The sequence below is a fragment of the Episyrphus balteatus genome, chromosome 1, assembly GCF_945859705.1.
Source record: "Episyrphus balteatus chromosome 1, idEpiBalt1.1, whole genome shotgun sequence".
Taxonomy (NCBI): domain Eukaryota; kingdom Metazoa; phylum Arthropoda; class Insecta; order Diptera; family Syrphidae; genus Episyrphus; species Episyrphus balteatus.
This window is the reverse complement of record NC_079134.1, coordinates 158,552,740-158,575,448: the sequence shown is the minus strand read 5'-3', so window position 1 is coordinate 158,575,448 and position 22,709 is coordinate 158,552,740. Positions and strand designations below refer to the sequence as shown.

Below are 22,709 nucleotides of genomic sequence, written 5' to 3'. Positions count from 1 at the left end.
TTCGCATCGTGCCGTATGTATATTTGCGTGTTTAATAACTTTTTTTTAATTTATTGTTTTCAGTGCTCAAAGAGTTGTTTTTTCGTATATTTTGCTGTTTTTTTTTAATAAAATACATACGAAAACGAAAACAAAATAAAACAAAAGAGAATAAAGCCTTAACTACATTGGCTCAAAAAGTGAAAAAGTACAAAAGTGAAAATTTTCAAACGCATTTTTGTATAGTTTTTCGGGCTAGAAAACTAAAACAAATGATGCAGAAAGCTTATTTTTAAGTCTAAAAAACAAATTGTATACTCTTTTTCACAAAACAATTTCGCTAAGCAGAAAAAAAATATTTTCACTTTTGTACTTTTTCAAAAAGTGGTGTATGTAGTTAAGCCTTAACTGTCAAATTTGCGTTTAAAAAAAATTGAATGCAATACTACTAAATAACGTACGTACAAACCACACCGACAGCACTGTTCCCTACCTGCACGCCCTGTATTATCGACTGCTATATTTTGTTCTAGAAACGTCATTTTTTTTTCGAAAAATGAAATTCGAATTTCGAACAAAAACTTCCAACTGCACTTTTTTATTTTGTTGAAAAAAATATATTTTCATTTTCATTTAAGAAATTTGTTAAGAGCAGAAAGGATTGTGTCCGTTTTCGTCTTAAAAAAAAGATTAAAAATTAATTTAATTGAAATCAAAATAAAAACACACATTTTAACAAACTGCTGAAAGTTTTAATTCTTCTATAAAAATTGTGCAATTTATCTCGATTTGCAAAAAGAAAAACAAAAAACTCTTATAACTTTACAAGGTAAGTTGCGTTGTAATAAAAGAAGTGTTTGTATTTGATTTTCTGTAGAACCAAAAAGAAATTTTGTATTGATTTATAAATTTTTTTTTTTACATAGAAGTGGTCTATATTTTAGTGACGACAACCACGACGCAATTATGTGTTTTTTAAATGAAATTTTTAAATTAAGAGTTAAGTGGTGGTTTGGTTGGCTTTATTTGACGGTCTTCCGTTTTGGTCGACGTTCGACCGGAATAGGGAATGAGTCATTTTGGGGATTCACTTTATTTAGGTGTGTGATGATGTGTTGTTTCTGCTGTTATGCTTCGTAGTCGCTTCTCAATTAAAAAGTTGTTTTTTGTTTTCATAACAAAAATAGAGAAGTCTGATAAATGCAAATCAGGTTTTCTTTCTGCTAAGAATATTGACCTTAATTTAACTCTTTTTTTTCTGTATACTTTATTTTGCATTCCCGATTGATTAATGATTTGTTTACATGCAGATTAAAGTTTTTTTTATGCAATCGCAAGAATGTTTCGTATTTCTATGAATAAATTATGAAAATAGGTCAGTTTTTGTGTAACTGAAGTCTTTTCACTCCAGTTTTCTAGAATGATTTTGTGTAAACGTATTCAAAGAATACTTTATTTTGTTCTTTGTATTTGCACAGAAACAAAGATTTCAAATTAATTTTTTTTAAGTGAAATCTTGATGAAGCCAAAGTGTGATTTCCATTTTTATCTTATCTATTATTAAGTTAACTCACATTATAGATAAAATGTACAAATAAGAAACAAGTAGGTACCTATCTAGCTTTACTCACAACCCAGTTGTTTAATATAGGTATGAATCAGTTGTGGAGTTTATTGCTTCCAGTTTCATATAGGTACATATACCAAAACTTGGGGCTATTAATTTTGTAATTCACACCAGCTTCAGTAAAATTTGATGCGTAAATTTATTCCTGATATCATAATCGACTTGATGACCTTCAAATTCTTAACGCTTATAACCGCAAATCCCACGTTATTTTTGTTGTTATTAGTAGAGTAAGATCTCAAAAAATGGCAATATTAGGGAACCCGGTCGAACAGCTCTGATTTTGATAATTTTTTTACTTTAAAGTCTATAGATTAAAAATTGCCGCTGTTGCCGTTTTGATTTTTTAAATTTAATTGATTCAAAAACTTTGTTTAAATTTCATAAATTTACTAATGCCAAAAGATTGTCTAGAGGCAATTAAAGGAAAACAACTATATGGGAGTGAAGGACAATCTTCCATCGTTTAGGCGATAAATGCAATTTTCTCACAACTTGGCTTGAAACAAAAAAAAAAAAAAAAAAAAATTATTGAACACAACGGCAAAACCTACAATATTTAAATAAACTAGAAGCTTATTTATATTTTTAATATTAAAATTAAGTAAATTGAGGAAATAGTTTTTGAAAAAAATGGTAAATAAACTCAGATTTTGGAAAAAAAAAATCATTGAAAAAATTTTAACATGTCCTCAACTTTTTCGTAATATAAAATGCATTAATTTTCCATTTTTTTTATTATTTTGATTTAAAATAATAATAAAAAATGTCAATACCTATGTATTAAAATTTATGAAAAAAGAAAAAAATTAAAAAGTATTGCATTTTCGAAGAACTTTTTTTAATAGAAATTTTCTTTAAGTTGAACATCAAAAAATTAAAAAATCCAATGAAATTGAAGCAATTTTTAATTTTAATTTTTTTTTTCAAAACTGTTATAAATACAGTGGCGAACAAAAAAATAGCAGCGATTTGAAAAATATTTTAAATAAAGCATTAAACATTAAAAGAGCTTTGATTTTGGAAATTTTTTTAAGTAAAACTTCTTAAGTTTCATTAAAATTTAAATTTTAGTAAAAATGGAATTTAATTTATTTCTATTAAGCTAAGAAATAATCCAAAACAATATAAGCCTCAAATTTAAGCGAGCAAAATAATAGCAGTGATTTTCTTTTTCTATTAAATTTAAATAAAACAAGGGCGAAAAAAGTTCAATTAAACGGTATTTTATTAGAGAAAATGTAGTATTCGCTCCCATGACCGTTATTTTTAACTACCGCTTAGTAACGACCTTCCATGAAGTCGTAAAGTCCATGAGATCTTTGAGGTGCTATAGATCACCAAACCTGCTCAACAACGGTTCATAGCTCCCGTTATTTTAAGTTTTGGCTCAAGACACATCTCCTTTTATATCCCCCTAAAGTTTCTAGAAGGGATAGAGGTCTGAAAGACTGAGCAGGTCACTTATTGACCTCAATCTTAGTATCTTGAAACCATTGCCTGGCTGCTCTGCTAGTGTTTTTTGGGTTATTATCCTGTTGGAAGACCCATTTAAGCTTCATTTGGTGTCGGAGTAATAGCAGCATAATGTTTTGCAAAGTATTCAGGTGCCAGAGCTGTATAATTATACTTTTGATACAAGATATAAGGCCAAGTCCATAGTAGTAAATTTTTTACTAAAATTTAAATTTTAATAAAACTTAAGAAGTTTTACTTAAAAAAATTTCCAAAATCAAAGCTCTTTTAATGTTTAATGCTTTATTTAAAATATTTTTCAAATCGCTGCTATTTTTTTGCTCGCAGCTGTATGTATTACCATTTCCTCTTCAGAACTCATCTGACTATTTATGACCAAATATTTTTTAAAATAAATTCATATTTTACCACGAAAAAGTTAAAAAAAAGTCATTAAAAAATTTTTAACAACGTTTTTTTTTTCCAAAATTTAGAGTTGAGGACCATTCTTTGAAAAATCCTTCATTAAATTTAGTGGATTTAAATTTTTCAGATAGAAATGAGATTCTGGCTTTTTAAAAACGTGTATTCTAATATTGAAGGTTTTGCCGTTGTGTTCAAAATATTTTTTTTTGTGTTTGAAGTCAGTTCGTGAGAAAATTGCATTTATCGCTTAAACGATGGGAGATTGTCTTTTACTCCCATATATTGTTTTCCTTAAATTACATAGAGAAACCTTTGGTAGCATTTATTTTATGAAATTAAGCAAAAAAAATGGGTTTGTTAAAAAAAAAAATTTTAATTAAAAAAAAAAAACAACAATACGGCAACATCGGCAATTTTTAACCTATAGACTTTAAGGCATTTTTAATTACCGACGTTTGAAAAAAAAAAATCAAAATCAGAGCTGTTCGGCCGGGTTCCCTAATAATTTGCTTTAGTTACTCCACTATATAGGTATCTTTCTCACAAATGAAATACTTTTTATATACCTACACTCATACGGTATAGCACTTTGTTTAACATTAAAATTATCTATTGCATATCTACCTAGTTAAATTTGAGCACGAGCGGATTGCACTTTACGGATTGAATGCAGACTTTCTATTTGCCTATAGTTTGTCGGGTTAAGCTGATAGTTGCCAAACTGAGTCGATTAAACAGTCGGTTTTTTAGTATAAATCATGGTTTAGCACGTCAAACTTATTTATCGACCAATACCTACCAAATGGATTTGTTTGCGCAATTTCATACACTTTCTATCTAATTAAGAGCACAATCTGACTAACAGTTGACAAAATGTCTGTAATGTGCGTTTAGTGATTCTAATGAATCATTTTGTAGATACAGCTCTGTGAAAAAAATAGCACCAACCACTTATTGTAGTTTTAAATGAAGATTTTTTGAACAAAGAATAATTAGAATTTTATGTTACATTTTAATAACAGAAGTGAAGTTAGAGTAATCAAGAAACGTAAGCACTTATCCATTATAATTGAAATTAAATAAGCTATGCTCATCAAAACAAAAAAATACCACTTTTTTGGTGTGAAAAATAATAGCACCAGCATTCGAAATTCGTAAAAAAAAACTATTTCTTGGTAAAATAAATAAGTTTTTGATTTGGAACAATATCAATTGATTAATATCTGGTCTTACAACCTTTATTTTCAAGTACAGCGGTGCAACGTTGTGGCATAGAGTCCACTTATGGTTGACATCGCTGAAGTGGAATATTTCTCCATGCAGCCTGCACAGCTTCCCATAATTAAAGCGTTTTTTTCGGCTTGGCTTCAAATACAGCTTTTTTTTTACATCTGTCCAAAGATTTACGATGGGGTTCAGGTTTGTTGACTCAGCCGGACATTCCATAACCTGAACCCTATTTCAAGCGAAAAAATCTTTTGCTAATTTGCTCGTTTGCTTAAGCTCATTATCCTGCCGCAGGACCCACTTGAGAGGCATATTCCATTCAGCGTACTTCCCTCATAATATCAACATAAATTTGAACCTTCATCATGGGTTAACTCCAAAATTAGAGACCAGTACCATTATATGAAAAGCATCCCCATGTGTTATTTTTGCGCCTCCGTCGTGCTTAAAAGTGTATTTTGGCTTAAACTTTCTGGCTTAAAATTTCTTTGTTCATTATTCTACTGAATGCAATAGAAATTATTGCGTTGTGTTATCATCAATAGAGAAGACCGTAATTTGTATGAAAGTACAAAATGCTACATAGTGCTATTTTTTTTTTCAGAGAGCTGTATGTAGTATTTCTATTGTTTGTTTTAAATAAATATGAAAGTAGGTACTTAACCCTAGAAAGATAATCATATTCAATCGGTCTGTTAACGTTACCTACAAATTATATACATTATATAGTTGCGAGAAAATAAAATAGTAGTGCTAAGAAAAATATTTTAAATAAAGGCAATAATAATTCTCCAACTACGACCAATATATTGGATAAAAACTATAAAGAACTAACACTCGTACCTGGATATTTCGCAAAACATTATGCTGCTATTCTTCTAACATGATAACACCAGAGCAGCCAGACAATGGTTTTAATACTTTAAGATTCCTCAATTCCTTCTAGAAACTTTGGAGGAATATAGAAGAAGAATGTTCTAAAGCAGTGGCGTAGCTAGCATGGGTGGCACCCGGGGCGGCAAGGTGGTTTGGAGTTTAAAACTAGTCTAAAAGACATTTTTGTACTTTTAAAAACAAATTTTATGTTTTAATTAAATTGAAAATATGTATAACATAAAGCTTAGTACGCAGATCGAGCTAATTGTTTTCTCCATTTTTTTTCTGTGTGCTAAATTATGACAGATACAAAACGTGCAGTTCGAAACGAAAATGTGATTTTTTAACTGCAGCTGGGCTGAAATTCGTAAAAAATCTTAGCTCGGCACAATTGTAGAAAGATTTTTGTATAGGAGCTAAAATTAAGCTCGATCTGTGTAGTAGGCCTAAGGAACAAAAATTTAAATCAATAGTAGGTAGATAAAGAAAATTCAAGGGGTGATTCTTGGATATATTAACAAAAAATTGTTCTATAGCCTTATCTATCACTGATACCATTTTTTGTTTAAACTCTATAAGGCGCATTACTCCTTGGTAGCTTTTGGGTGTTACCCCCAAATGGGTGACACCCGAAAGTTGGAAGTTTTACATAAAATAATTTCCAAAATCAAAGCTTTTTTTATGTTTAATGCTTTATTTTAAATATTTTTCGGTGCACTGCTACTTTTTTACTCGCAGCTGTTTTTTTTTTTTTTTGTACATACTCTAGAACACTGTTGGTAGCATTTTCTATGTCAAACACTATGGGAAAAGAAAAATACAAAAAATACACACGAATTGAGAACCTCCTCCCTTTTTGAAGTCGGTTAAAAAAGGAAAACAATTTTTAAGTCATAGTTGAGAAAAATTTTAACAAACGTTTCATTTACTATATCGTTTTGATATTTTCATAGAAAATAGACTACATTTTCAAAAGTACTTGAAAAATTAATAATTTTAAACTTTGTTGACCTTCAGCTTTCTTAATATTAGCCCTGTTCCATTGGAGGTGGTAGTTTATTCGTGAGTAAAAATCTAGTACAACAACTACACATTCCTATCACCTCGAGTATAGAAGATCATGTGATCTAGTACATACTAGGTCTACTCTCTTTCGATAACTCATTTATAAACTTAACTTATTCTAAGGTCTGGTAAAAAGTAAATTAAAAAATCCAAGAGGTTGTGTAAGTTCTTTTCAACCATATTGATAAAATTTTCAAAAAAAAAAAAATCTGCAAAGTTATCCGATATGAGATAATGGTGTCAACGAATTATTATCTCTCTTTAAAAAAAAAAGTAATTTTAGTTGACATGAGACATTTGTAATAATTGTTAATTATTTTGCCATTACTTGATAACCGATCTGTTATTGAAGTAAAATTTATATTTTATTTTTTTTAAGATTTTTATTTTATTCGTTTAAAATTTTGAATAGAGTTTTAAAAATTTAGATTTTTTTTTTTAAATAAAAAAATAAATGTTATTTAAATAGAAATATCATGTTGTTATTTACTTCAAATACAATTTTTCTTTCTTTATTTTTGTTCGATTACTTGATTAAATTCTTACCAAACTCTTCACAGTCAAAACACTTCAGCCTGCCAGCTGCTTTTAGTTTAATTTGATAAGATAAAATCGGTATTTACTCAACTAGGCAAAAGTTGTCAATATGTTTTCTTTAAAAAATTAATACATTTCAAGACTCAAATCAACTTTTGTCTTAACAAATTGAAAACTTTATTTATCGATTTGTTATAATGAATGACAATCAAATATACATACATTAATATATTATAAGTTAACCACATGCATACAAAGTACAGACAAAATAATTTTATAAAAATCAATTATTATTGACAGTCTGAATGATGTAGATATATTTTTCTTTACAGGTACTTATCATTTAACCCAGTTGAAGTTTAACCAAGAACACACAGAAAAAAAAAAAAACATCCAGAATGTCTGGTAAGTAACTCAATGACGACTTTCCTAAACGAAAGCTTTTTTTTTTGTCTTTTTTCACAGTCAATATACATAAGTGTTGAAAATTTAGTTAAATTTTCCCCCCATCAGTATCTCACGACTCCGTTTAGAGAGTTAATAAAATTGATTAAAAAAATAAGGATAATCTTCTTTAAGTGCACATAAACCAAATACACACAAATATGTCCTGGCAAGGGAGCGCTCCACCATATTATCAAGGTTCTTATAGTCAATGAAGTTTATTTTTCCTTCCTTTTTTTTGGGTTTTACTTTTGTTTATAATTTTATCCTAAAATTTAGCACCAAAATTAACAAAGTAACAAATTCAAATCACAAACTAAAAAAAAGCATAGATCCCACATTTAGAAATATTTCTTAATACTAACACTGCCTGCTGCATGTTTTTAAGTTGGGTTTTATAGAAAATTAAAAAAAGAAACAACAAAATACTAATAATATTACAAATTAACAAAATTACTCTGTTGACGAGAGTGGTAGAGAAATAATTATTAAAGCACACAGCACACAACTTAGGTTTTTGCTCATAACAATCATGTGACTTGCACTATTTAGCTGGTTGTATGTTTGTTTATATATATTTTTTAAGTATTTCCCACGATTGAATGTTAGGGTTTTTCTTTTTTCAAGTTATCAGAAAATCAAAAACTTGTTTTTTTTTTTTTGTTTAGAATTTAAAAGCTAGGAATTACATAATCAATATTTATTTACATTTCTTTCGTATTCTGTGTGTAGGTAATATAAGTAACCATAGAAAAATGTATAAACTTTGAAGGGCTATGAGACCAATGACCTTGACATTTTTATGAGTCGTTCATATTTATTTATGTGTTTTGACAATGTACGGCCTTTTTGATTTCTTTGTTTTCTTTTCAATTCCATCATTTCAATTCAATCTTGGAGTAAGAAAAAAAGTACACTGGTGGTTTGTATGTTTTTATTTTTGATTATACGTTCACCAGTGGTGCCAGTGTTATACCTATTCAAGGTACTTAATTTTTGCAATGTTTTGAACAAAATTGTAGGTTATTCTCCATAAAATTGTCTTCCTATTTCAAATACAATGGCGAACCATTATTGTGCAGTGTAAATGAGTTGAATTTAGGTCAGCTTGTGCATTAGTAAATAAATGTAAATCATTCACCAACTTGTTGTCTGAGTTGTTTCACTCTATTGATGCTGTATATAAACTCCACGAAATCTAAGCATTAAAATTTTACAGTCACAGTTGGTGACAGTTTACGCAGGGGGTAAAAATAGAAAATACGTAAGCGTTTTATACTCAACTTAAATAGACAAATGGTACTTAATTACTTCTTTTAGTAACGTTAGTACGTTTCTTATGATGGCGCTATAGCTCCGAATTTATCGAGGTATCTTTCAGCTCATCTGTAGTTAATGCCTCAATTTTTCCCCTCAAGTTGTTTCTTGTACATATATGGTTATGTGGTTGAAAAACTTGAAAGCCTAGAGCGTTGATACTTATATAATTTTTTACATTTCTCAGCTATCTTAAACGTTCAATGGATAAGTGAATCCATCCAAGTTCGCCATTATAATACAAACCATCCAGACCTATGATATGGTTTGGGACAATAGGACCTTGCTTTCGATCTTTGATGCGCCTAAAACAATCAATGGTTCTGGATCATTCAGTTACACAGTGATTTCGTGCTGATGTAATTTGTAAAAATTACAGTCGCGACCAGAGTTTTGATTTGTCAAGGTGTGAATGAAATGTCATATAATTGGCCTAAGATTTATCACTTAACCGCTTGACAAATTTGTAATCGAGCCTCACAAAGACAACCTTGAAGTTATACTTAACAGTAACCGTTTCTGACTCCGTGATAGCAAAAGTTTCCATCCATGATTTGATTTCATCAGAAAATTAAAGATATTGATTTTTTTTTGGAGAATATTATTCGCCTGGCACTTCATTTTTATAACAAAAATTTGAAAAGCTACATGAAAAGGTGTTACCCTTTGACAAGCATTTGGTTCATCCTCTTTTAATTTTGGTTAAGGCTTCCCCATCGTCATATGTGTCGTAGACGATTGAAATCTGATCTTTTTATTTGGTCTGTCAATATGTTAAAGCGGATGAGGATTACATTAAGTCAAAGCCAAGGTCATTTCTGTGATTCAAAAGAAAAATTATTGACATTAGCAAATTCTTTTCGGCCAAGGATATTAGACAAACACTGTTTTATCAAACCATTTAGCACAATTACAAATGAGTGAGCTGCGGAGTAGAAGAAAAGTTTTTTGTTACTAGATATTATGACAATATTGCTTGTGTAGCAGGGGGTTTAATAAAAAAAACTTGAGTACCGGTTTTCTGGCATGGCTAGTTTAATGTGGGGTAGTTGCTTCAGGTGCAAAACGAAATTTTCCATTCAAAAAGGACATACTAAAATAAATGAAATTGAAGATTATTTCATACAAATGAATAAATGAAGAAGTGTCAGGTTTATAATAAAACAAAACAAAAATATTTTGAGTTTTTCGATAAGAAAGAGTCAATTGCATCATTGCGGGTATATCATTCAGCCCTCCTTTGTGTTGGTAAGTATTACAGCATCTCACTTCACCACTAAGAATTCTTAACTTATTTGTGGTCAAGTTGTATTGCTGAAGGTTTTATTTATTTTTATTTTTCAAAATAGAAAAATTTATTTTCAGTTGGCTTAACAATCAGATTTTTGCCTTTTTAATTCTTTTTTTTTTTGTTATTCTTCATTTTAGTGTTTTCCAATATTTATTGTTATGTTTATTTTGTTTTATGTTAAGTTTTTTTTTAAAAAACTGGGTTTCTTTTGAATTTAGTTTCCAATTCAATCATTTACCCATCGTTTGTATCGTTTTTTTTTGACTTGAAGTCCTCGTCCGTGAAAACTATAAACAATTTTAAACATTCGTCGATTTGATTGTTTAAAAGTCGAAGATTAGTCAATATTACTTGTTTTGACAAAAATGCAAAATAAATAAAAATAAAAATGCAAAGTCAAATAACTGAAACCAAAACTAATAAATTAGATATTACCTATTATCGATGTTGTAGTTACTGTACTCTGTGTGTTCTTATGAAGAAATCTAAACAAGATCATAATATGCTTGTGCAATTAGATCTGATTAATTAATTGCTCTCCACTAATAAGAAAATCAGCTCATATTACTCTGTGACAACAACTGCAAAAAAAAAATGTATCTTTTAAATTAATTGGACAAATGCTTAGAAAAGGCCAAACAATTTTTATTTGTTTACATTATTATACTCTTTGTATTATGATATTCATATTATTTTGACTTCAAATTCAGAGAAGATGATATTTATGGTGTGTCATGTCTTATTTTTTGTTAAAAAAAAACCAGTTCGGTCCGTGTAATGAACCAGAATTACAAAGTGCTTGCAATCACAGAATTTCCTTGATGTTATTCATTATACAAAATCAGTATCGTCATATAAGAAAAAATTGATTTGAGAAGCAAAACAATTCTTATTTCGTTCGAATGCAATATACAGGGTGTTCGGTAAAGAATGTACAAGCCTGAAATGGATCTTCATTCTTTACTGTATGATAAAAATGATTAAATTATTATTTAACATTATTTAGCAAATTTTTGAAATTATAGACATGTATGATTGAACAAATGCGAAAGCTTTCAAATAAACATTTACAAGTTAGTAATATTATATGATTTCATTCTTGATACAAATTTAGGTTAAATAATTCATTTCCTTAAAAACAGCCAAAATTAGTCCTCCTATAAAACATGAAGAAAACTAGAAAAAATGTTTAAACAGATTGGCTGTCAAATATTGTGCTTTATAAATGATACAAACACAAAAAATAAACAAAACACTTGTTTTTGTGGAAAAAAAATGTTTTCAGTCTGATTCATAATTATTTATTTTAGGTTCAAAATATTTGCCAATAAGAAAGACAGATTTAAAATTAGTTATTTTCCGTTATATTACGTTTAACATATACTTTTAATACATAAAATTTTGTTTTAGAATTTCCAAATGTTATTATTTCACGTGGATATGAGAGAGTTGATGAAGGTACAATAAATAAATAAATGTATTAAATCAATCAATCAAAATCAATAAAAGTCATCAATATTGCTTATTGTATCTTATAGAAAACAGCTTCTTAATGATCCTTAATTCAACAGGATGAATTCAAACTCATGACACTCGTACAAATTGCTACATTTTTATTTTAAAAGTTCATGGAATTTGAAAGCATGAAATTAGAATGCATGTTGCATAGTTGATTCATGTCCATAATAAAAGAAAAAATAAATTTCAAGGAACATTTACTTAAAACAACGATCAAGTAGTCTTTTTTTCCATAAATTTATCAATGCAAATCATATTATACTTTAGGCTTGCTGAAGCTGAATACAGTTGTATACGTAGAAAATAATAAATTTGACCTATAAGAGAACATTTTCAACTTTCAAAAACTTTTTCATTGATCCACTCATAACACTGGTTAACAAAATTAAACTTTTTTTTTGTTGCCGAAACAAAAAAAAACTTTTCTGAAGGTTTTCGGTGTGTTGAACTCGAATCCGAAGTCAAAAAAAATTAATCAGCTCCCGTTTTTGAAATATTACCGTTAGAAAATGCAGTACTTCGGACCTTATTCTTTTATATAAGGAAAATTGTCTGAGCATATTTAGTAACGGTTTCTATAAGAACTATTTTCCACCTTTTTAAATCTGTTTAAATCTTTCCGATATCTTTTTTACTGCCCGAGATATCCTCAGCTGTTTGGCATTTTTATAAATTTTATAACGTCATTATCTCCTTTATGATATATAAAGCCAAACCCACATACTTCATTTTGAGATATCTCGGGCAATACGAAAGATATTGAAAAGATTTAAAAAGGTATCGAAAGATGAAAAACAGTTCTTAAAGAAACCGTTACTAAATGTGCTCAAACAATTTTCCTCATATAAAAGAATAAGGTCTGAAAAACTCAAAAAAACGTTTTTTTGCATTTTTTAACGGTAATATCTCAAAAACAAGAGCTGATTAGTTATTTCTGACTTCGGATTCGAGTTCAGCACACCGAAAACCTTCAGAAAAGAATATTTTTGTTTCGGCAACAAAACCCTTGTAAACCAGTGTAATGTATTATTGACGATAAAAACAACGTAATCATCCTTAAAAAGTGGCATCTGTAATTTTTTTTTGGGGGAAAAGCCTCGTTATCAATTTAACAAAATCGTTTTGGATTTGAAAATCAGGTTTGTTGAAGATATTTGGCGTATACAACTATTTGTGGGAACATAATATCTCCGATTTCATACGAATTAGGCTTTCGAAAATCAAATGTCCTCAAAATCGTTTGAAATCGGAATTTTTTTTTCGCTCCGGGATCTATCTCACTAGGCCGATTAGTTTCAATAATGATGTCTGATGTCAGGGACAAATTTTAGAACTGTGTCAAAATGTATGTTCTCTTCGACATGAATACTGCAATAATTTGCATTTATTTATAATCTTTCTTTAGGGCATACAAAATGCCTAAAGTATGGGTCAATATCGGAGGAAACCGATTTCTTTTCCAAGTATAGCCTTCTTGTTTTGCAAAATAGTTCTACTTGAAATTTATTATTTCATATCGGCCCAGATGCGATATGACACTGATAACGTTTGATTTAAATTAAGAGTCAGTTTTTTTTGTTTTTGAATGAATCATTTTTAATCACAAATTTAGTATTAGATTAAAATTCATAAATTCCTAATCGTGTATTTTTGGGAATGTGACAAAGTTTATCACTTTTTGTTTAATTGCTCTAATTGATGGTCTATTTAAATTTTAATTGTTCCAAGAGCCCTATCAAAAATTATGACTTCAATATTTTGGTATTTAATTCGTAAATAAATAAAAAGTTTTTAATAAAAAAAAACAGAAATCGTTTCTTGACGTAGGTTCTTTAAAAAAAAATTGTGCAATGCTTCCAATACAAGTATAGAATTTCTTAGATGATAATAAAAAGTCTTGCCTTGTCTCTCTTACTCACAGTCTACATGGTTTTAAATAAGGGCTACACCAGGGGCAAATACTATCACATATGGTACACAAAAATCCCAAAAACTCTTTTAGACCATTAAAATTGTTTTATTTAACTCTTCAACTCTAGATGATTACGATCGTGAAGCACAAAGAATATTGGCAAAGAATGCCTTCAGTGAAGAAAGAATTCGAAGAGGTTTTGTAAGAAAGGTTTACATGATCGTAATGGTGAGCAAAGAAAATAACTCAAATATTTAAACTAATCCATTGCCAATACAATTTGTTTCTAAAAAGTTTCAATTAATTTTAACATTTGGAGCATTGGCATTTGTAATGAATTATGAACCAGCACAAATATGGATTTTGGAACACAGTTGGCTGTTTATATTTGCCATTGTAATTCTTTTCACTACAATGTGTGCTATGGCTTGTTGTGGGGATTTAAGAAAAACAACACCATACAATTATATACTCCTTGGTGTATTTACAATTGCTGAAGCCTTTCTATTGAGTGTGATAACGATAAAATTTCCCTCGGGTGTGGTAAGTAACACACCTGTGCAACTGAATCACACTCATTTCGTCATCATTTTTTGTTTTTTTTTTTTTATTATTTCAGATATTAATGGCTATCGGACTTACTACAATTGTTGTCCTTGTTTTAACATTATTTGCAATACAAACAAAAATTGATTTTACCGCTTGTGGTGGTATTCTTCTTATAGCTGGTGTAATTTTTATAATTTTTGGAATTGTTGTTATATTCTTTCCTTCGCATACATTGATCTATGTTCAAGCATCCATTGGAGTGGTATTGTTTTCGATTTATCTAATTTACGATACTCAATTGATGATTGGCGGAAATCGCAAGAATGTCATAAGTCCCGAAGATTATATATTTGCTGCACTCAGTATTTATTTGGATATTATTAATATTTTTTTGTACATTTTAGTATTATTGGGATTAACTGATGATTAGGTTTTTTTTTGTGTTTGTTTTAAGTTATTTATTACTATCGGTTTTTTGATATGTAATTAATAGTTATATTTAAAAAAATGAATTAACTTTTTGTCCTTTTACATATTTTTTTTTACCAAATTACTAGTAAACTGTTCAAATGCTTCAATACTTCTTCTAAACAGCATTAAAGCTGTTCGGTGACTAGGTTCCCTACAATATTTCGAAGTGTTGCTTTGATCGCATGACTTTTTGATCTCTGTAAGAGTCTGTGTACGTTTTGTTCTTCCGCCGCATAATTTTTGTCTAAATCGATGCTCTTTCAGCATCGAACTTCTTCTTCTCAGTTCCGAGTTTATCTTCATTGAATACTTATCACTTTCAGCAAGTCAAGTTCTGTTCGACGAGACTAGTATTCGACACAGGGCCTCATATGCCTCATATTCATTAATATGTACTAAAAGGTGAGCTCATTTTTATTGCATGTGAGCCAGGGTTACCGCTTGAAGGTGGAATAAACCCCAATGATTTTCTGTAGCCCCTGAAAAAATATCTAGTCGATGTGAGCTGGATTTTAACATAGATTGTCTACTCACTATTTGGGGCTTGTTGAACTATTTGGGGTTGCTTTCTTAATTATTAAGAAAAGTTCTGTTGTTGAAACGGTAGTATACCAAACTGAACTAACCGTCTTTTAAGAGACACATTAGTTAAATTACTAGTTGTTATGATTGTTAGACTCAATTGTTTTGAATCATATGCAGAAACGGTTTTGGAACCACTTCTGATAAAATGTTTCATCGTTTGCCACATCAATCAACACGATTCTTTTTTAGTACATAGTCGAGCTGTGCCACCTATTATTAGCTTTTGTTAAGTCATTTGAAAATATATTGGCCTTTATATCTCCTATGGGAATATTAACTCTTTCCTCCAAAGACTCGTGAAGGGCCGATCCTTGTCTGGCCAGTTCATCCACCTTTTCGTTATCTTCAAAAACATGATTGATTTGGAACACAGATAAGAGTGAACCGCTCAACATTGAGAGTTCCTTTCTGCACTGCTGAACCAATTTAGAGGATGAAATGGCCAAAACATTTGCTTTTATAGCTGCCTGATTATCTGTTATTATAGCTACGTTTTGATTTTGAAAATTGGGTAGTCAAAAAGATTATGTGTTAGGGGATTCCTGATAAACACCCGCACCAACAATTAGTAAAAATGCAAGTGCCCCAGTCTTTCCTCGGCGTGAAGCTTACCATACAATGCATGATGGCTGTCGTTTTTATTGAAAAGAGTTGCTGGTTTTCCTTTCGATCTTTCAGAGAGTATACATATATAATAAAAAATTAGAGCCCTTGAAGCTGCTCAGAGCTTAAAAAAAATGAAGAGTGATATCTCAACGGAAATAAAAGGACAAATCATAGACATACTTTTGAAAGCTTTTCAAATAGCTCCTCTTTGAATTTGTTGAATAATTTCATGTTACAAAAGTGGTCCAGAAATTCGCGTCGAAAATCACCAAATCGAACTCATTGATGTGTCTCGTACTTCAGTAGCGATTTTTGATAAATAAACAAATCATACATCAAACCGATACTTTTAAACCACTGACATCTTACCCATTTTAAGTGGTTGCAATAATAGAGCGTTCTCAGAAGAATATTTTGTTTTTTTTAAATTTCGAATCGGTAATTTATTATTCCACTGGCGAAATTTCTCCGAGAGCTAAGTGTGATTCGTAACCTTTCCTTGGTAAAAATTTTATTTGTTGATAACTCAAAGCTTCTGATTACTCAGGTTTTATTATTATTTTTTTTTTATTATTTATTTAAACTTGTGTGTTTGTATTTTTCCATCGACGACGTTGATGTTTAAAAATCCAAACTACATACTCACATGTCAGAGTTTCGCTCCGTATTGACAATCTTTAAAACAGATTGTTATCATTCTTTTTAAGTAAAAAAAAAAAAATAAAACCATTAAATTTGCGTATATGTATTTATTTTTATTTATAATTAAATGATTCATTGAGCAGTTAATATTATTATTAAGTAAGTCAACCACAAAAAATGTGTTATTCATCGCTGCGGTAACACTTTACAGTCAGTAGCAACAGCTGCAGATTAAAAGCTTCTATAGTCTGTCCGATAAAAATTGGCAGTACAGGGAAGATAGGGCATTTGCATCTCACTCTGCTTCACGCCTTCTGGATATGTCTATCACATAAAAAAGCTCACACAGCGATGCCGTATTATCCGAAAAAAATGTTTCGAAAAGGTACCAGCGTTACCATTTTATCGGTAAAATTTCACAAAAACGAAAAAAAAAATTAATTTTTCGTTTAACACCAAAATAACAAAACAAAAAATTCACTCATTTAAAACACAGCCCGACCCCAAGCAAGGGTAAACTATTTTTCCTGTTGAAATGTTAAAATGCATGTCAAAATGTTGACATTAACTGTTTTTCTTCATACACAAAATAAAAAACAAACAGCCACCAACACCACGACAACACATAATGCTTTTTTTCATTTTAAAAGCTTGAAAAAGCATTAATCCTGAAAGCTCTTTCAGAAAAATAATAGAAAAAGGAGTAGTTTATGAAGGAAGTTTACCAATGGTAACTCTTATGTATTGTAAATACTTTTAATAAAAAAGTTTTATCATTGAGTTTCATTCTGCCACAGATCGTGTGGCAGATCGGTTATAGGAGGGTGTACTTCGCTTAGTAAAGAAATTACAACAACAATGCCATGGCGCGTCTGTGGTTTTCTTGTGTGTTTCAGGGGCATATTTTTCGTGAATTGCTTTTTGGCAGTCGTTAGGTCCCACTGATTTTGAAAAAGCTCTCCCATAAGGCCTGTACTGCCAATTTTTATCGGACAGAGTATAGAGAGGGTAAAAACCACTTAAAAAAGCTTTTCAATTGCCAACTGGCAAGTAGAAGTAATAATTTTTGAATTTAGTTTTCATGTTAAATCATTTTAATCAACAACGACACTCTCTTTACTGATAACAATAATTATTATTTATTATACTTTCAAGTAGAAGAAGTCATATTTTTTTGAGTTTCAAATTTAGTTTAGTTTGTGCTGAGTAATATTATTCTTGTGTGCGTGTTGTATATTATTTGCAAACTCGAGTGAACATTCTAGTTCTTTTTTTTACTTAATTGAAAGAAAGTCAATACTTGAATAATGTATCAATCTTTTAAATCGGATTCTGCAGATCCTAACAACCAACAGTATTATGGACCCGGTCAGGGGGGATATCCACCTCCAGGAGGTTATCCACCACAGGGTGGATATCCACCACAAGGAGGATATCCACCACAGGGAGGTTATCCACCGCAGGGTGGATATCCACCACAAGGTGGATACTATCCACCACCCCCACAGGGTGGTTATGCCCCACAACCTGGCTTTATTCAACCACCTCCTGCAGGTGGTGGCTATGGCGGCTTCGGTGGTGATCCTGAACAAGATGTCAAGAATTTTTCATTTGATGATCAGAGCATACGAAAGGGATTCATTCGTAAGGTCTACCTTATATTGATGGTAAGTTAAATAATTTAAATATTCAGGATTTCGAATGACTTTTTTTTTTTCTTTTTGTTTTTAGGGTCAACTTATGGTTACATTTGGATTTGTGGCATTATTTGTTTACCACACACCGACACAACAATGGGCTTACAGGAACAGTTGGTTATTCTGGGTGGCTCTGGCTATGCTTTTTATTACAATGATATGTATGGCTTGTTGTGAAGGAGTACGACGACAGACACCAACGAACTTTATTTTCCTGGGATTGTTTACATTAGCTGAGTCTTTCCTTATGGGTGTAACATCTTCGCGATACAAGTCCGATGGGGTAAGTAGTATTTTTTTTAAGATATGTATTTTGTAAGTTTATTGGAACAAAACCTAAATCCTTCCTAACAAAATCTCTACACGAGAACAAAATAGATTTTCTTACTCATTCAAGTTTTTTCTGAGCTTGAAAACGAACATTTACACCGAGTTGTGAAATTTAATTTTCGCATCTTGCAACAAACTTTCTTAGAATTTAGTTTGAATTTTTTGAAATTGGCATTAGTGACTCGCTGCGTAAAAGATGAGGTTGGTGATACGTATTCCCAATAGCCTGACACTTGATAAACACTAAATCTTTCCAATTCAGTCTTTCGTTATAAAAGAGTCACTTATTCGAAAGAATACTAATAACATGTACTTTGTCTTCTCGTCATTTATGAGAATCCATTTTGTTCGCTTTTGATAAACTCTAACTGTTTGGTTTGTTTTTCCCATCATATCCTTATCAATAGGGGATCCTAGATTCTCCATCATATCCTTATCAATAGGGAATCCTAGATTCTCCATCTTCTTTGCCGACTATTTTCATGATCTCGAATAGGACCAAAATTCTCCCTTATTACTGCTTTATCCTTGTAGTTTACATGAGGTTGGTTGACCTCTGATTCCAAGTTGCTTCATGTCTTGTGCCAACTAAAAACAATTTTCTTTTTATTTGTTTTCTCAAGGAATTATTTGGGCATGCCTTTTTGAGATTCTGTTTTAACGTATGTATATTATGTATGCTATTGCTTTAAACTGGATTCTCAGGGCTTCTTCTTTCTTCATGCAGTCGGTTGTGCAAGATAGTATTGTTGACTTGAATCGAATTTTCTAGCTTGTTATTCGTTCAAACTTTGTAACTCCTGCTCTCATGCATCTTCATCTCAGCTGCAGTCAATTTTCTCTCATACTTTTTGTATTTTTTCTAACATTGTAGACCGTATGTGGGTCTAGGGGCCTGTTTCAGAGCTTTCTATATAAATTACATCAGCGACCTCAAAAATCAATAAGTGAGTCGGAATGAACATCGGGAAATAATTGTTATGTTCTAAATATTGAAAATGTTCAAAAAATTCCTTCGCGAAGTTCAAAAAGCCGCCCCAATTAATGTTGAAAGTCGTTGATTTTGCGAATGTAACTGAAGTAGAAAGTTGTGAAATTGGTTTCCATTGACAGACTGGCAGAGTTTTTACTTCACTTACGTGATGGTTGATTTCGTCATGATCACTGTTGATCATAGGTTCAAGATATTTGTACAATAACACACTTAAGAAGGACTGCTTCGTTCAAATAAATTCATGCTAATGCAGTATTAATTTTACTACAGAGCATCCCCTCGTATACATCACGTGCTCTTTGCAAGAAATTTTAATTTTCCTTATGATGACTATATAAATACATATGTATCAATAATGGATGTGTCAGATAAGCTTTAAGTAGAAAGTCAAGGACTAATTTTCGCAACTGCTCGTTGTGGGAAAACCATATCAGAGCTCGTTGTTGTTATCGAATGCCTATTCAAAACCAACGAGAACGAGCACAATATGCAATTTCTTTAAGAAACCACTATGTCTTTGCATCCTGATTCTTATGCTCTGAATTCCATTTTAAGTTGATTTACCCGAAATAAATCTATACTCCATCCAATATCCGCTTAATAATATTCATGGTATGTGACATCAACTTAAACGCAGTTCCGCAGTTTCCCTTTTTAGATATTCACTCCACTGATTATCCTTCTGTAATTGTTTAAAAGTTGGAAAATATGAACCAAAAACAATCTACAACCGGTACTTCTATATTGCGTTCACCAGTCAAACTAACTTCTTTGACTGTGATGTATTGGTCGTTTTTGAAATTTGGTTTGGACAAATCCAAGAAATAAGCTCATTTAAAAACTTTAAATCATAACACTGTCCCTACGTGAGATGAGTTTTCTCATTATTTATGAAAAGTTTACCGAGTAGTACGTAGGAGAGTTAGGTGCTATTGCTGGAGCGAAACCAAATCAATTGATTGGTCTTCCGGCAAAATTTAGTATGATTAGTAGAACTAGTTCACCAATTAACAAGTGATCTTCTGCTCGAATGGATAGGACGTTGGTAACAGTAGATTTCTTCTCATGAGTAGTCAACCACTTACAAAGGAATGGGGCTTATGTTAGAACAAAGAAGAAAAGATTATAAATATTTTGTTGTCCTGAGAGACTGTTGGTCTGATTCTACCCTGGTCAGGTGTGCCTGGATGAGCTTAGTAATGTAATGGTTTGTTTTCTGACATGAGCGATTCCAAAACCCAATGTGAAAGTCTTGTTTTTTTTATTTGTTCAAATATTGCAATCAAATAAACAAAATTAATAGCCAAATCCGCCTCTAATAACTTTTTTTTTAAAATTTATTTTTAGGTTATGATAGCTATTGGAATCACTGCAGCTGTTTGTCTGGCGTTATCTATTTTTGCTCTACAAACAAAATATGATTTCACCATGTGCGGTGGTGTTCTACTCGTGGCTATGGTAATCTTCTTGATTTTCGGAATCGTGGCTATTTTCTTCCAAGGAAAAATAATGACGATGGTATACTCATCATGTGGTGCGCTTCTATTTTCTGTGTATCTTATCTACGATACTCAGTTAATGATGGGTGGAAACCATAAGTATTCCATCAGTCCAGAAGAATACATATTTGCAGCTCTTAATCTCTATTTGGACATCATTAACATTTTCATGTACATCTTGGCTATTGTTGGATCACGGGATTAATCGAATAATAATTGAATAAAAGCGAATTCCTTAAATGTTATATGAATTGTTTTCTGCCTGAATTTTATTTTATTTTTTGTTTGTTTACAAAAATTAATAATTTATTATTTTTAATTTTGTTTATTGTTGCTTTTTTTTTTAATATATATTTTGTTAAAAAACATTATTTGAACTGATTTTTCTTAAATTTAATAATAATAAAATGTATAATAAAGTTTTTGAAGGGTCTTGATTTTGTGTAAGATTGAATTATTATTTTTTTGTTTTTTCTACCTAAATGTGTAAGAGAAATTTATATAATATTATAATTAATATAGTTATATTTAACACTATTTAAAAAAAATAAATAAAATATTGATGAAAACACCAATTTTTGTCCCAAAATATATTAAACATTGTAATTTCCTATGTTTTGTTAGTTCCTTTTTGAATGATGAATCGTTGAATGTCTTTTATGGCATTCCTCATAATTCCATTTCCTAATCCACAAAAAAATATTTATTAATATAAATGCATAATGTATGTTTGTTAAATATAATCTATTTAGCAATGAGTTGAGGAAAAAAAAAATTAAATTTAGGTTTAAAGGAACATTGAAAATGGTTAAACATGCTAACAACCCAAAGGAGAAAGAACCTTAGAATTAATATTCAAACCAATAATGGTTGAGCAAGAAGCATTATCACAGTCTTTAACGGGTTTAATCAATACAAATTCATGGCAAATCCTTAGACTGAGATAATTCTTTTTGCATACCACCCAATAAATAACAATAAGAAACAAAATAAACAAAAAAAAAAAAAAAAAAATCTATTTACAAAACTAAAACGAAATATATACGGATACCTTTGAAATAATAATAATAATCTAATTTAAGACTAATATACTTATATTACAATACAAAAAAATAAAAGAATTTTAAAACAAAATAAAATTTATCTATTATTGTAACACTGTAATTGACGCAAAAACAATTTTTGAAATTATAATAATTTATGTTAGTGTGTAGTGGTAGTTACATAATGTCGATAAAATGTAATAAATTATTATATTTTTTTCTTCTGTTTCGTTTTGTTAACTAAAAAGCTGTATACTATAAATAAAAACAAAAATCATCTTTATCCAAAATTAAAATATGCAATTGTTTTTTTTTTTTTTATTTGATGATTTTTTCTAGAGGAAAATTTTTTCTAACATAATTTTTAGCGCGTCAAACGTGAGAAATTATCAGTTGTACAAACCTTGGTTCGGAAAATTAATTTGTCGATTTCGGCGGATTAGCTGTGGTTCAACTTAGGTTTAATCATAGATTTGGCTATTTTAACATTAAATTGACTATGAATCAGTGCTACACCTCAGCTTTACCACTGATTTCAAGAGTTGCTGAACCATGGATTAAATATTTGTACAACTGGCTTTTATAATTATAAAGAATTTTAAATTGCTTTGGAAAACAT

The 22,709-nt window shown here is 30.2% G+C and overlaps 1 protein-coding gene across 3 annotated transcripts; it reads left to right on the top strand.

Annotated features, from left to right (window-relative positions):
* The first annotated feature begins 605 nt into the window (after positions 1-605).
* LOC129917810 (protein lifeguard 1) lies at positions 606-22,065 on the top strand. Of its 3 annotated transcripts, XM_055997988.1 has the most exons (6): positions 606-808; positions 7,525-7,597; positions 11,655-11,702; positions 17,866-18,194; positions 18,259-18,507; positions 20,896-22,065. In XM_055997988.1, exons 2-6 carry the CDS (start codon positions 7,591-7,593, stop codon positions 21,250-21,252), a joined length of 990 nt encoding a protein of 329 aa, XP_055853963.1. In that variant the 5' UTR covers positions 606-808; positions 7,525-7,590; the 3' UTR covers positions 21,253-22,065. The 3 variants fall into 3 exon arrangements, with proteins under 3 accessions (XP_055853963.1, XP_055853970.1, XP_055853976.1); XM_055997995.1 differs by lacking the exons at positions 7,525-7,597; positions 11,655-11,702 and adding an exon at positions 7,658-7,834; XM_055998001.1 differs by lacking the exon at positions 11,655-11,702.
* The last annotated feature ends 644 nt before the right edge of the window (positions 22,066-22,709 follow it).